Source organism: Lichtheimia ornata (assembly GCF_029851405.1).
Source record: "Lichtheimia ornata isolate CBS 291.66 chromosome Unknown scaffold00056, whole genome shotgun sequence".
Taxonomy (NCBI): Eukaryota; Fungi; Mucoromycota; class Mucoromycetes; order Mucorales; family Lichtheimiaceae; genus Lichtheimia; species Lichtheimia ornata.
In genome coordinates, this window is record NW_026695376.1 from 153,295 (window position 1) to 165,275 (window position 11,981).

At 44.0% G+C, this 11,981-nt stretch overlaps 4 protein-coding genes and 1 non-coding gene across 5 annotated transcripts; 1 reads left to right on the forward strand and 4 right to left on the reverse strand.

Annotated features, from left to right (window-relative positions):
* Window positions 1–272: 272 nt before the first annotated feature.
* On the forward strand, window positions 273–354 carry O0I10_009547. Its single transcript has one exon. It is a non-coding gene; the product is annotated as a tRNA-Tyr (tRNA).
* A 276-nt stretch (window positions 355–630) lies between these two features.
* Window positions 631–3,179, reverse strand: O0I10_009548 (uncharacterized protein; the record flags this gene model as incomplete). The annotated part of the gene is made up of 3 exons (XM_058489536.1): window positions 631–1,550; window positions 1,617–2,059; window positions 2,122–3,179. 3 exons carry the CDS (start codon window positions 3,177–3,179, stop codon window positions 631–633), a joined length of 2,421 nt encoding a protein of 806 aa, XP_058339738.1.
* A 294-nt stretch (window positions 3,180–3,473) lies between these two features.
* O0I10_009549 (fructose-bisphosphate aldolase, class II) lies at window positions 3,474–4,737 on the reverse strand (the record flags this gene model as incomplete). The annotated part of the gene is made up of 4 exons (XM_058489537.1): window positions 3,474–4,286; window positions 4,347–4,497; window positions 4,560–4,608; window positions 4,668–4,737. 4 exons carry the CDS (start codon window positions 4,735–4,737, stop codon window positions 3,474–3,476), a joined length of 1,083 nt encoding a protein of 360 aa, XP_058339739.1.
* A 2,476-nt stretch (window positions 4,738–7,213) lies between these two features.
* Window positions 7,214–9,537, reverse strand: O0I10_009550 (acetoacetate-CoA ligase; the record flags this gene model as incomplete). The annotated part of the gene is made up of 6 exons (XM_058489538.1): window positions 7,214–7,348; window positions 7,427–7,890; window positions 7,948–8,184; window positions 8,235–8,299; window positions 8,371–9,346; window positions 9,420–9,537. 6 exons carry the CDS (start codon window positions 9,535–9,537, stop codon window positions 7,214–7,216), a joined length of 1,995 nt encoding a protein of 664 aa, XP_058339740.1.
* Window positions 9,538–9,879: 342 nt separating this feature from the next.
* On the reverse strand, window positions 9,880–11,487 carry O0I10_009551 (uncharacterized protein; the record flags this gene model as incomplete). The annotated part of the gene is made up of 4 exons (XM_058489539.1): window positions 9,880–10,226; window positions 10,286–10,641; window positions 10,708–10,761; window positions 10,829–11,487. The coding sequence occupies 4 exons, from the start codon at window positions 11,485–11,487 to the stop codon at window positions 9,880–9,882; spliced, it is 1,416 nt and encodes a 471-aa protein (XP_058339741.1).
* Window positions 11,488–11,981: the final 494 nt, after the last annotated feature.

Below are 11,981 nucleotides of genomic sequence, written 5' to 3' on the forward strand. Positions count from 1 at the left end.
GAACGCAAGGTTGATGGAACCTACACGTAAATTGAGTCGCCGACACCTTCTCCAGAGCGATCGCAGTATCGGCTGAGCATGAAACACTATGAACAATCACCCTTTAGCTAAAATTGCTCCCCGTTCACCTTCCCAATCATGATTTCAATACAAGCATTACATTCCTTATCATCTCTACTTTACAATGATATGATTTTTGGCGTGATTTCGTTCACTTTCCAAATTAGGAAGTTGACCGGGCTACTATGTAACTCAAGATTCAGGAATCAGAACCGAGCTTAGCTCAGTTGGTAGAGCGGAAGACTGTAGTGTACTGCCATCTTTAGGTCGCTAGTTCGAATCTGGCAGCTCGGATTACATGATAACAACAACCAGCTCCAATAGCTGGAATCATCTTTTTGTTTTTCGATTTTGGTGGATCACGTGATTTTGTATTTGTATTTTCTCCTTCATGTTATTTTTATTCGAAGCCCTCGTAATAGCATCTACATAATGCAAGCTGAACAAAAGTGCCATGATTTAAACGTTCCTCATACGCAAATTCAACACGACGCGCTACATGCAAGTTGAAGAATACACCTTTATTGTTTTATGCTACATGAATGGCTAAGCAACAATTGACAAAGTCTACTACTGTGACCAAGGTAAAGGTGGATTAGCAGTGATAAGCTGAAAGAGCCAAATGTTGTGTTCATCTCCTCCCGTATCATCATCTTTGATATTATAGATCACCAAGCGTCCTTTTGTATTGATAGACCAAGTGACAGGATATCGATGTGGAAGAGAGACGATGCGTGCAAGGGGTAGTGGTAATGGAACATCTACCACCAACTCTTTTGGTAACTCCCCATTATCACCATCCACAATGACAAACATGTACAATGATTGTTGCTGGCCAACAGTAAATCTCAATCGGACGCCATGATCCATGTCTTGTCCATTTGGAGCCAACCAATAAAGAGTTGTATTAAAAATGGCTTCAGCTCGAGGTGCAATCCAATGTCCCATATCCCTTAATGTGGATGTCATAGGCTCTGGCACCCTTCCAGTTTCATCGGGTCCCACATTCAACAACAGGTTTCCACCTGTAGCAACCACATCCACAAGCTCAACCAGCAATTCCAAAGGTGATGCATACTTGTCAAGAGGCGTGGCACGGTTGTAACCAAATGAATAAGGATCCACGCCGCGTGTTGCTTCCCAAAAGCGATTTGAAGTAGCCGAGGAGCGATGATACTCCACTGTAGAAAAATCGGAAAACTCGTTGCCGCATCGATCATTGACAGCTACCTCTGGATACTTTGCAAAATAGTGTTCTTGCCATATTGTTGAATTGTTGAAGCCACCTTGATCACACCAAAAGATATCAGGTTGATAGTTATCAATAAGCTCCAGCGCTTGTGGTACTTGTAGTTCATTGACAAAGTCCTGGATTGGTCTATAGCCAGTATACGGGATCTCTTTGCCAGTATAAGGATTGCGGGGTGGACCACCAGACCAGCCTTTGTCACTGCCATCAAATTGTGGATGATACCATTCCGGCAAGGAGACTAAAAGAAAGAACCCGTTTAACGTTTCCATCCTGCCTTATGCCATCCCCCTTTTTTCATCCTTACAATAAAGCCCGGTTTTCAAATGTGGAAAATCATGACGAGCAGCAGTAATCAGCTCATTGACAATATCACGTTTGGGGCCAAGGTTCACAATGGATCGATCGGTGGTATGGGTATCCCATAATGCAAATCCATCATGGTGCTTGGTTGTGAATACAAAATAGCGTGCATGAGCATCATCCACCAATTCAAGCCATGATGTGGTATTGAGCTTGTTTGCCAATCCTTGTGCGTGTACAAAGTCATCGTAATTGAAATCTTCACCAAAAGTATCGCGATGATAGGCGTAGGTTGGATCATTCGGGTTGTTCATCTGCCACCAATACCATTCGCTGTATTCTTGGCCAACAGGGGCCCATGCAGGTACCGAATAGACACCCCAGTGAAAAAAGATCCCAAACTTGGCATCTTGTAACCATTGTGGTGCTTCATGCTTATCAATAGTGCTATATAATGTATAAGTGTTAAAAGTCTTCATGCATGTGATATCTCATGCCCTTTTTCTTACCTTGGAAACTCAACCGGAAAAGTAGCCACTTGGCCACCAGCATGCACCCTTAGCGTCATATGTCTTTCACCAGGCGGTTGACAAGCCAAAACAACATGAGTCCAATGACCAGGTGCCAAAACTTGAACCGTTTTGTATCCATGTTGTTCAATGTGTACGCGAAAAGGGCCAACTGGTTTGGTACCCACATTATGCACCCTCACCTTGACCATGTTGTCGAATGTTGCTTGAGCATCAATGATTCGGATACTTGAGCCCGTTTCTTGGCTTGACCATGATGATGGCACTGTAATGCCTGTTGCTCCAAAAATATGTAATCTTTTGTTGTTGGGTAATGACAATGCACGTAGCGATCGAGAGGGATCAACATAGATGGGTACTGCATACATGGCAGCCGTTGCACCTGTGTTGGCTGTACAAGGCATATGCATGTGGCGGATTTGATGCAGGTGTCCAGCTTGCCAGTCTGGCACACTTAAATCGGTCGTATGGTCGATTCCAAAAGGTGTGTCATTGTCGTGATAGTGAGCTGTGATCTTGATGCTGGGAAGAGGACCATGGTTTGCTGCCACAAGTAAATAGACCGCTCCAAGGTAAAGTGATGGATCAACCTCGTTGAGTATCAAAGTTGTTTTTTCGGATGATGATGACCATGGCACAAGGTTATCTACTCGCTCACCCACTTGCAAGCAGAAATCCAATGTCCCAATCTTCATGGTGTGTGGTTGTTCTTGATGCACCAAGTCGTAATAATTACCCAAACCATCAAAGTCGGCTTTATCAGCAGCATTACCCCATCCACGGTTGTTGAAGTTGGTGCGTAGGTCAAATAGTACCAAAGCCTCGTCATCGTGTCGACATGGTAAATGATCATAAAGATAATGAGATCGATGGAACAAAAAGTAGTATAAGCCGATGGTGAGTATGGTAAGTAGTAATAGAACAAGTGCTGTCAACCATGATCGTCGTTTGGATGGTGTATTTGGTTGTGGTGGTTGTATTGATGGTGGCGGTGGAGTGTTTGGAAAGGGAATGGAATCATAGAAAGGTCGTTGCATTCTCTCACATTCTCTTTTCTTCTTCTCCTCTCTATACACCCCTTGAATTTTTTTTTCTCTCACGTACAAGCTTTCCGCCCCAATCATCCTCCTTTTATATGTATGTGTCCATTACCCTCATCCACAGCGAAAAAAAAGTGTAACCCAGCAAAGAGAGTGGTCATGCGGCATGTATGTTTTGGCAACAAAGCAAGGTTTTATGCTTTTCCTTTTTAGTTTGAGGATCGGGGGCATGTGTGTGTGCGTCGATGTGATTAGTTTTTAGGAGGATGGGATGTGGGTTGTTAGGGTATTTTACAAAGTGTTGACATTGCCCAAATCCTTGCATGCTTGTTGAACACGCTTGGCCATGGACTTTTCAGCTTCACGGATGAAGACACGGGGGTCGTAGTACTTCTTGTTGGGCTTACCAGGGCCATCGGGGTTACCAACTTGGGTTTGAAGGTATTCCTTCTTGCCCTCATAGTAGTTCTTAAGACCATCCCAGTAGGCCCATTGAGTGTCGGTATCAACGTTCATCTTGACAACACCGTTTTCGACAGCGGTCTTGATTTCATCTTCGTTGGAACCAGAGCCACCGTGGAACACGAAAAAGACAGGCTTGGGAAGATCACACTTGTCACCAAGTTGTTCCTTGACGTAAGCTTGATGCTTGCCAAGAAGTTCAGGGTGGAGACGAACGTTGCCAGGAGCATACACACCGTGCACGTTACCGAAACCAGCAGCAATAGAGAACAAATCAGTGACTTCAGAGAAGGCCTTGTAGATATCCCAAATGTCCTCAGGTTGAGTGTACAAGGCAGCATTGTCAACACCCTCGTTGTTGACACCATCCTCTTCACCACCAGTGATACCAATCTCCATCTCAAGCAAGCAACCAATGGGTGCCATGCGCTTCAAGTACTTGAGGCAGATCTCAATGTTCTCTTCCTTGGGCTCTTCGGACAAATCAAGCATGTGGGAAGAGAAGAGGGGCTCTTGATGGGCCTTGAAGTATTCCTCATCAGCAGCAAGCATACCATCGAACCAAGGAAGAAGCTTCTTGGCACAGTGATCAGAGTGAATAACAACAGGGATACCATAGGCCTTGGCAACAGCACGAACGTACTATAGGTTTTACATATGAGTAAAAAAATGGAAGCAGTAATAAATTTATACTAAACGTACCTGAGCACCAGCAACAGCACCAATGATGGAGGCTTCTTGGTTCTTGTTGCTCAAGCCCTTACCAGCAATGTAAGCGGCACCACCGTTGGAGAATTGAATAATGATGGGGGAGTTGATGTCACGAGCAGCCTCAAGAGCAGCGTTGATGGTGCTGTTGATTATGTCAGTTTTCGAAATGCATGCCGTGTCAGCTGTATTTGTACGCGTGTTTACCTGGTGGAGGTGCAGTTGATGGCAGGGATGGCAAAGTTGTGCTCACGAGCTGTAAATTTACGTTGATGAGCTTATGCAACAAGTCCATAGCTGCCAAGATAAACGTACCGTAAGCGAAAAGCTTGCGCATGTTGTCGCCAGTGACGACGCCAGCAGGAACAATATCGAGGATACCCATGTTTTTTGTTAAAGAAAGGAAAAGAGACGAAACCAAATGACTGACGCGCACCATGTCTAAATTTATGCATTTTTCACACAACCCGACTGGCTGGGCTACCTTGGTCTATGACTCTGGTCCGACTTTTTTTCGAAGAGCCGGGGCCCTTTCAAGCAAGGTTGCTCTTTTTGGTACACCCCGTCTGTGCATTATTATTGCACGCTTTCCACACCTCATATACGAACACACACAAGCATATACAACATACCCATATTGATGTTGGCAATGAATGATTAACAACTTGTTGAATGTATGTATAGTACTACTTATCATTGACAGGTTGAGATGAGCGGTGGTCATGAGCCATTAGTGTAGGCATGTGCTTCAAGCGGGGAGGTTGTGTGGGGAACTACCCGATGTGCTCCGGTCAAGAAGATCAGCACATGAAGATTTGAGTTTTGAAACCCGCTCCAACTTCAACTCCAACCACATTTGCAACTAAAGGGACAATGATCCGAGGAAAGAAGACCAGCTTCTTTTGTTCCCTTTATTCATCATTTCCTTGACACACGTACACAAAAAACATCAACCATGAGAAAAAGGAACAGCGTGTCAATCGATGTATTTGTATTCAAGGCGTTGGGCGCACGTATAATTTCCCCCAATTCTCCTGCATATGCGCTGTCATAAAGTGTTCCGAGGAGCAATTATACCCGATGCTGCAAGCCGACCGTGCGAAAATGACTGCAACATGCTTCACACCCGTGTGCTAAAAATCAGCTGTAGTGGATGATTCGTGACCTTGATGACCCATGTTTACTGTTATTGCATATGGTAGAGGGCTGTATTCAAGTTATAGCACAACGTTGACAGTGTTGGATCGGAAATGTATTCTTAGGATGCGCTTCTTTCGTGTAAGTATATAGAACGGGTGTACAAGAATAGAACAACGTGGAGTATTGACGTGACACACATAACCAATTCAATTGGTGGAACGCAAGTTGTGCATAACACTTGTTCTTTGGACGTAAACGCCTATCATTGCATAATGCTTTTCATGTTCTTTACAATATGGTTGACGTCAAATGGCTGGTACATATGCCGTAGTTGTCGTCGCGTCATTGGCAAGCAACAAGCGATCGAAGGTTATTGTAGGTGATAGGCCTTTCTCCCTGACGTACCTTAACACGGTACTACCTTTTTATTGCTCGCTGCAACACTATGAAAACTTAGAAATGATTGGCAACGCAATGTCTATCTGCTAAAGTAGCCCTTTTAATCCAACATCGTTCAAAAGAGATAGCTTGAGAGGGACAACGACTTGCTTCTATGGGGGAGGAGATACGTCGATTTGCAAAGCTTCTATCTTGTGGGTGATTGTGAAAACATGGAGTTGGATGATGATGATTGTTGCTGCATGGAAAAGCGTGTAAGGTATGAGAATTGGAAGCACCTTATCGTTCAAGATGATGGCATCAAGCTCAAGTTGACAAGGGATACTTAAGAACAAAGGCTCTTTTTCCACACGTTGTATATACCCAATCCATTCCATCCCATATGCCAAACCAATATCCATATCCCATATCCATATGTCCATAAGAAGTCGTATGTATTGGAGCAAGTTGCTACACGTAAATAAAGCTGCTTCTATACAATGGCTATCTGCTTGAGACGATGAATAAAGACATCGCTAATAGCAACTGCTGGAATGAACGCTGCTACGATTGGTTGTGGTAGAGGAGTGTACAAGAGAAGCTGTAGTGCCATAGAAACGCGGGTGTCGTAGTGGGGTGCACACGCCATGGAGTTGCCATTCAGTCAAAGGCAATCGAATCAAGAGAGTTGTAGGATTGCCATGATGGGTTGAAGCAGGACAATCGTTTGCAGGTGATAATTGTACTTGAAATGCCCAACAATCGAGAATGGGAGAAAGAGGCACGAAGCTGGAAGTGAAAGAACGGGAAATCAAGGTATACTTCTTTGTGTGAGCATTGCTCAATCAAATCCTCTCGGATCAAGAAACTTGAATGATGGGAATGATGGGCTGAACAGGACAATCGTTCATATGCATTGGATTGGGGAACCAAAGATGATGGGAGGAATGGATCATTAGATGGCAGTTTGTGAAATAACCATCAATTTTTGCTGCCGTTTGTGGACATTTGTTTCAGGGCAGCTTATTACAGAGGTAGTCTCCTACTACAAAGATGGGTAGGAAAGGGTACCGGTTCCTGTAAAGATGGATACTACAAGTGGTTGCATAAATGTGTAAGCTTATTGTAAGATCGTTACTCCATAGGCATCATATCAAGCCATTCAATAAGAAATCAAAAGTCTACAAGTGAAGCGAGCAACAAGGGCCACTAGTAATTGAATTTTTGTTTTTGCGAAATATACAACAGCAAGTTTATATAAAAAGTTGGTTCATACAGCAACCAGTGCTATTAGTTGTTGATCAACCGTATGCGTGTAATTCAAAATGTAGTAAGTGGAATGTTTACTGGACCAGCGCAGGAATATCATAGTAAAGCTCAAGTGACTCTGGGTTGGCCAATGTGCCAGTGGGAGTCACCTTTTGTCCGGATATTATCTTCTTGACAGCCACCTCGACCTTCTTTCCATTGATTGTATACTATAATGTGCAAAACATGTTTCATTAGATTACCCATCCATTACCCTCCCTTTCCGCATAGGTCAGATGGCTACTTACAGGAATGTCAGCAATGGGTAGCACAAAGGCTGGTACATGTCGTGGACTCAATTCGGCACGGATTTTGGTCTTGATGGTCTTGATCAAGTCATCGTTCAATTCCTTGCCCTCCTTCATTTTGCAAAAGAGGACAACACGCTCATCATCTTGGTCCTTCATCTTTTGTCCAACGCAAAGAGTGTCTTCGATATCTTCAAAGCGGTCAACGACATTATAGATTTCAGCACTACCGAAGCGCACACCGCTTGGGTTGAGAGTGCCATCCGAACGACCCAACATGACCACACCACCAGTGCGTGGGTTGAGCCATACATAATCACCATGGTACCATACATGATCATACATGCCAAAGTATGCGTTCTTGTATTTGGATCGTGCTTCATCGTCACCATACATATACACCGGCATGCATGGGAAGGGTACTGTGCATACCAAATCACCTGACTCCGCAAATACGGGTGTGTCTAATGACATTGATTAGTTACACACATATCATGATGCATGAATTTCTTTGTACTTACTGCTATCCTTCCATGATTCGATCTTCATACCAAGACCAAGACATTGGATCTCTCCACGATATACTGGTAGAGCTGTATTGTGGGCTCCAAACAAGGAGCAAATATCGGTGCCTCCGGTGATGCTGCCCAATACCATATCGCTCTTGATGTGCTCATAGCAAAACTCGAAGCTTTCAGGCTTGAGTGGTGAAGCGGTTGAATAGATGGCTTTCAATGTATCTAGCTTGCATTCATCCTCTACAAAAATGAATGAGTAAGAAGTCTCCATTATGATGGGTCATGCTTACTAGGATGAACCTTGGCATCTTGAAGCGCTTGCAAATACTTGGCTGATGTACCAAAGTGGGTAATGCTATATACAGTAATATGAAAAACAAGATCAATATCAACCTTTTCTTTGCCAACCCATCTTTTTTCATTTACCCAAGATCATCAACCATTTTCCACAATGAGATGGGTGCAGGCTTGAATGGACTTCCATCCCATAGTACAATGGTGCATCCAACAGCAAGGCCAGCCATGAGCCAATTCCACATCATCCAGCCGGTGGTGGTGTAATAGAAAAAGACATCATCAGGCTTCATGTCGCCATGAATGACATGCTCCTTCTTCAATTGCAACAATAGACCTGATCCTGAATGAACAATACACTTTGGCAAACCAGTGGTACCAGAGCTGAACAAGATGAATGCGGGGTGGTTGAATGGCAATTGTTCAAATTCAATCTCCTTGGGAGCGGTATCCTTGACATTTAAGAAATCATCCCAGGCAACCGATCCTTCCAATTCAGAGGGCATATCCTTGACAAAGGGAATCATCACCACCTTGGTAACAGAATCCTTGAGACCTTCCACAACAGGTTTCACCTTGGCAAGATGATCAAGGCGTTTACCATTGTATACAACGCCGTTGACGGAGATGAGCAACTTTGGCTTGATTTGTGCAAATCGATCGAGCACACCTGTGGTACCAAAATCGGGGGATGTCGAACTCCAAATAGCACCCAAGCTGGTAGCAGCAAGCATGGCAATAACTGCCTCAGGGCAATTGGGAATATAGGCAGCCACACGATCACCCACACCTACACCTGCTTGTTTCATGGCTGTTGCACACAATCGTACTTGGTCATACAACTCAGCATAGCTGATATTGCGCACAGATGATTGTCCTTCACCAGTGGCCTTAATGGCGATACGCTCTGGGTCACGGCACCACAACAAGTTTTCGGCAAAGTTGAGACGTGCTCCTTTGAACCATTCTGGAACCTCATCCATAGGCACGTTGGTGTCAAGGACTTGAGTTGCACGCGTAGATGATATCACATTGGTATAATCCCACACCGTGGACCAAAAATCACACACCGAGCTTGTAGACCACCGCCAAAGGGCCTGGTAATCCTCTTATTATACATGTTTAGCATCCTTTGTATATCACATGCTTCACCTTTTTTCTCTCCCTTTTGTTTTACTTACCAAGTGAAAGATTAAACCGTGAATTCACATGCTTACGGAAGCGTTCCATCTCTGTATTTTCTGGGTTTGAGGGCTTCCACAGGCATGGGGGATCAACCGATAACACTGCTTGAGTCATGATGATAGGTGTATGTTGTTGTTGTGTATAGTAGGGAAAAAAAGAGAGAGTAAAGAAGAAAAGAAGGTGTCAGGGCCTCGCTAAGGTTCGCAGAGAAAAGAAAAAGAGTGGACCGTGGGATTTTTACTTCGACACTCCGCTCATTTCAGATGAATCGATGCATTGGATTGGTAATGCGTACACACACACACACACCGTGCACTGAGAAAGAAAAAAGGCATTACGTTGATAAGTTTATCCAAAGAGAAATACTACTAGATTAGAAAAAAGAAGAGAAAAAAGTATAGATGTACAAAAAGGGAGAGGGTATACGATACAATATAACTACAAGATTGTTCATCATCACATCCGCTGTGCATAGGCATGATGCAGGTTCATAAACGCCCAATGCGTTTCAAGTTCTTCATCCACCCGATCCAACATGGCTTCAAGGCGTTGATCGGTCCATGGATCATAACAGGGCTCGTCATCGTTTGCATGAACAGCTTCAATCAAATCATGTAGATCATCTCGAAACATGACACCAATACGACCACCCCATACACCCAAAGGTAAGGATGTGTATTTCGCATGATAGGCATCACCATGGCCTTGATGCATTTGCTCGACAAGTTCATGAAAGAAGAAAAAGTCTTGAAGGTGGCGGGCAAAGTGGGGATCGGATCCACGTTGTTGCATACGGCGGATGACTATGATTGAAAATAGAGTTAGCAATCAAAGCAATTCATAATCATAGGATGGGCTTTACCTTGTGAATTTAGCATTTGGGTGAGTGGTCCCACCAGTGGGTTGCCATACATTTGCATATCGAGTTCCATCATTTCGACAAAACCTCGGCGTTTGCAAAGGCGCCAGCATTCTTGAATCATTTCACGATACAAATCCGGTGTACACGAGAATATCAAGAACCTTGCAAAGATAAAATCAAACTTGCCATCTGGCAATTGACGTAGTGCATGCAACAAGTTTTTATCTGCAAGCATAAACTCAAAGTTGTCCGGGAGGGTCTTGTTGCGATCGATCACGTCATGATCATCAATGCCAATCACTGTGCACCTCTTGTGCTTTTTTGCCATATCGATACACCATGAACCATCGCCGCACCTATAAAACAAATCTCAGTGTTAATTCGTCTTTGCTTCCCACGCTCTTTTTTTTGGGACCACTTACCCCACATGGAGTATACGACAACCATCTGTCAAATCTACCGGGCTGTAGTACAATCTACATTCATCCGAATTAACCGGGTATATTCACAATGTTGATATTGGCTCTCTTTTTTTTTCCTTACCCATTCAATGCCAACCGGATTAATTCATGTCTTATGATCATTCGATCAGCTCTAGGCCATCCAGTATGGCGTTTAGATGATGCTGAGGGTGGTGGTGGTGTAAGTCGCATCAATTCGAGATCGCATGATAATCGAAGACGTGGTGGTGCAGGATCACTGCTATGTCGATTAGCATTGTATGGATGGCTGGATGTGGTCGGCAATGAAAACACCGATGCCGGTCGTCGTAGGGTCGTGCCAATAATTGTAGATCCGTCACTATCATCCATGTCATCTTCATCCTCGTCATGCTCACTGCTTGCATATAAAGGCTGATGTTGGTTTTGACGACGACTATAGCTCTCATGACAAGATCTACTACGTGTATGGCATGATTGAGACATGTCGTTATTGTTGTTGTTGTTATTACAATCATCATTCAGGAACTCCTTTGGATGAATAGAGGATGCCGTTGACAAGGTATCACTTGGACTAGCTGATGGTGTACGTTCGCAGCATATAGTGGTTGAGCGTCGAGGTGGGGCAATGTTGGAAGGAGGACACTGTTCGACGACATTGTTGGTGGTGTTTATGGAAGTTGCATCACTCGCCCTGCGAGCAATTTGCGATATCCAAGAAAACAATCGAGAAGGTCGTCGGTTTTTGACAAGCAGCGTCATTGCGTTGATAAAAAGCAGATCATAGGGGTAAGGGAGAAAAGGGAGAAAAAGAAAACGGAAAAGAAGCGTTAGGTATTGGTATATACACACACACAAACACATCTTGTTTATGTGTCTTGTGTAACCACTTTTAGATTTTTTCAGACACAGCCGATACGATGTTCCCAGCTCACCGATGTGGTTGTGTGTCATTGCTCAGCTCTTCCTGGTGGTTCCTTTCATCATCATAAACCATCCACAGCGGCCTATTCTATTTTCGGACACTTTCCCTTGTTTCTCTTTCTGCCGCTGTTCCCTCTCTTTCTCTCAGGTACACACACACGCACACGCACACAATTGTACACAGACTACTGTGCCCAAAGTGACGTGAAAGGGGCCATGCAACATGGCCCATCAGTTACTTGGGGAATCCATGACCAAAAATGTTGTAGGAGTCTTCTTATTCCGAAAAAGAAGAATAGCACAGCTGGTCTTGACACTCACTTGGACTACTT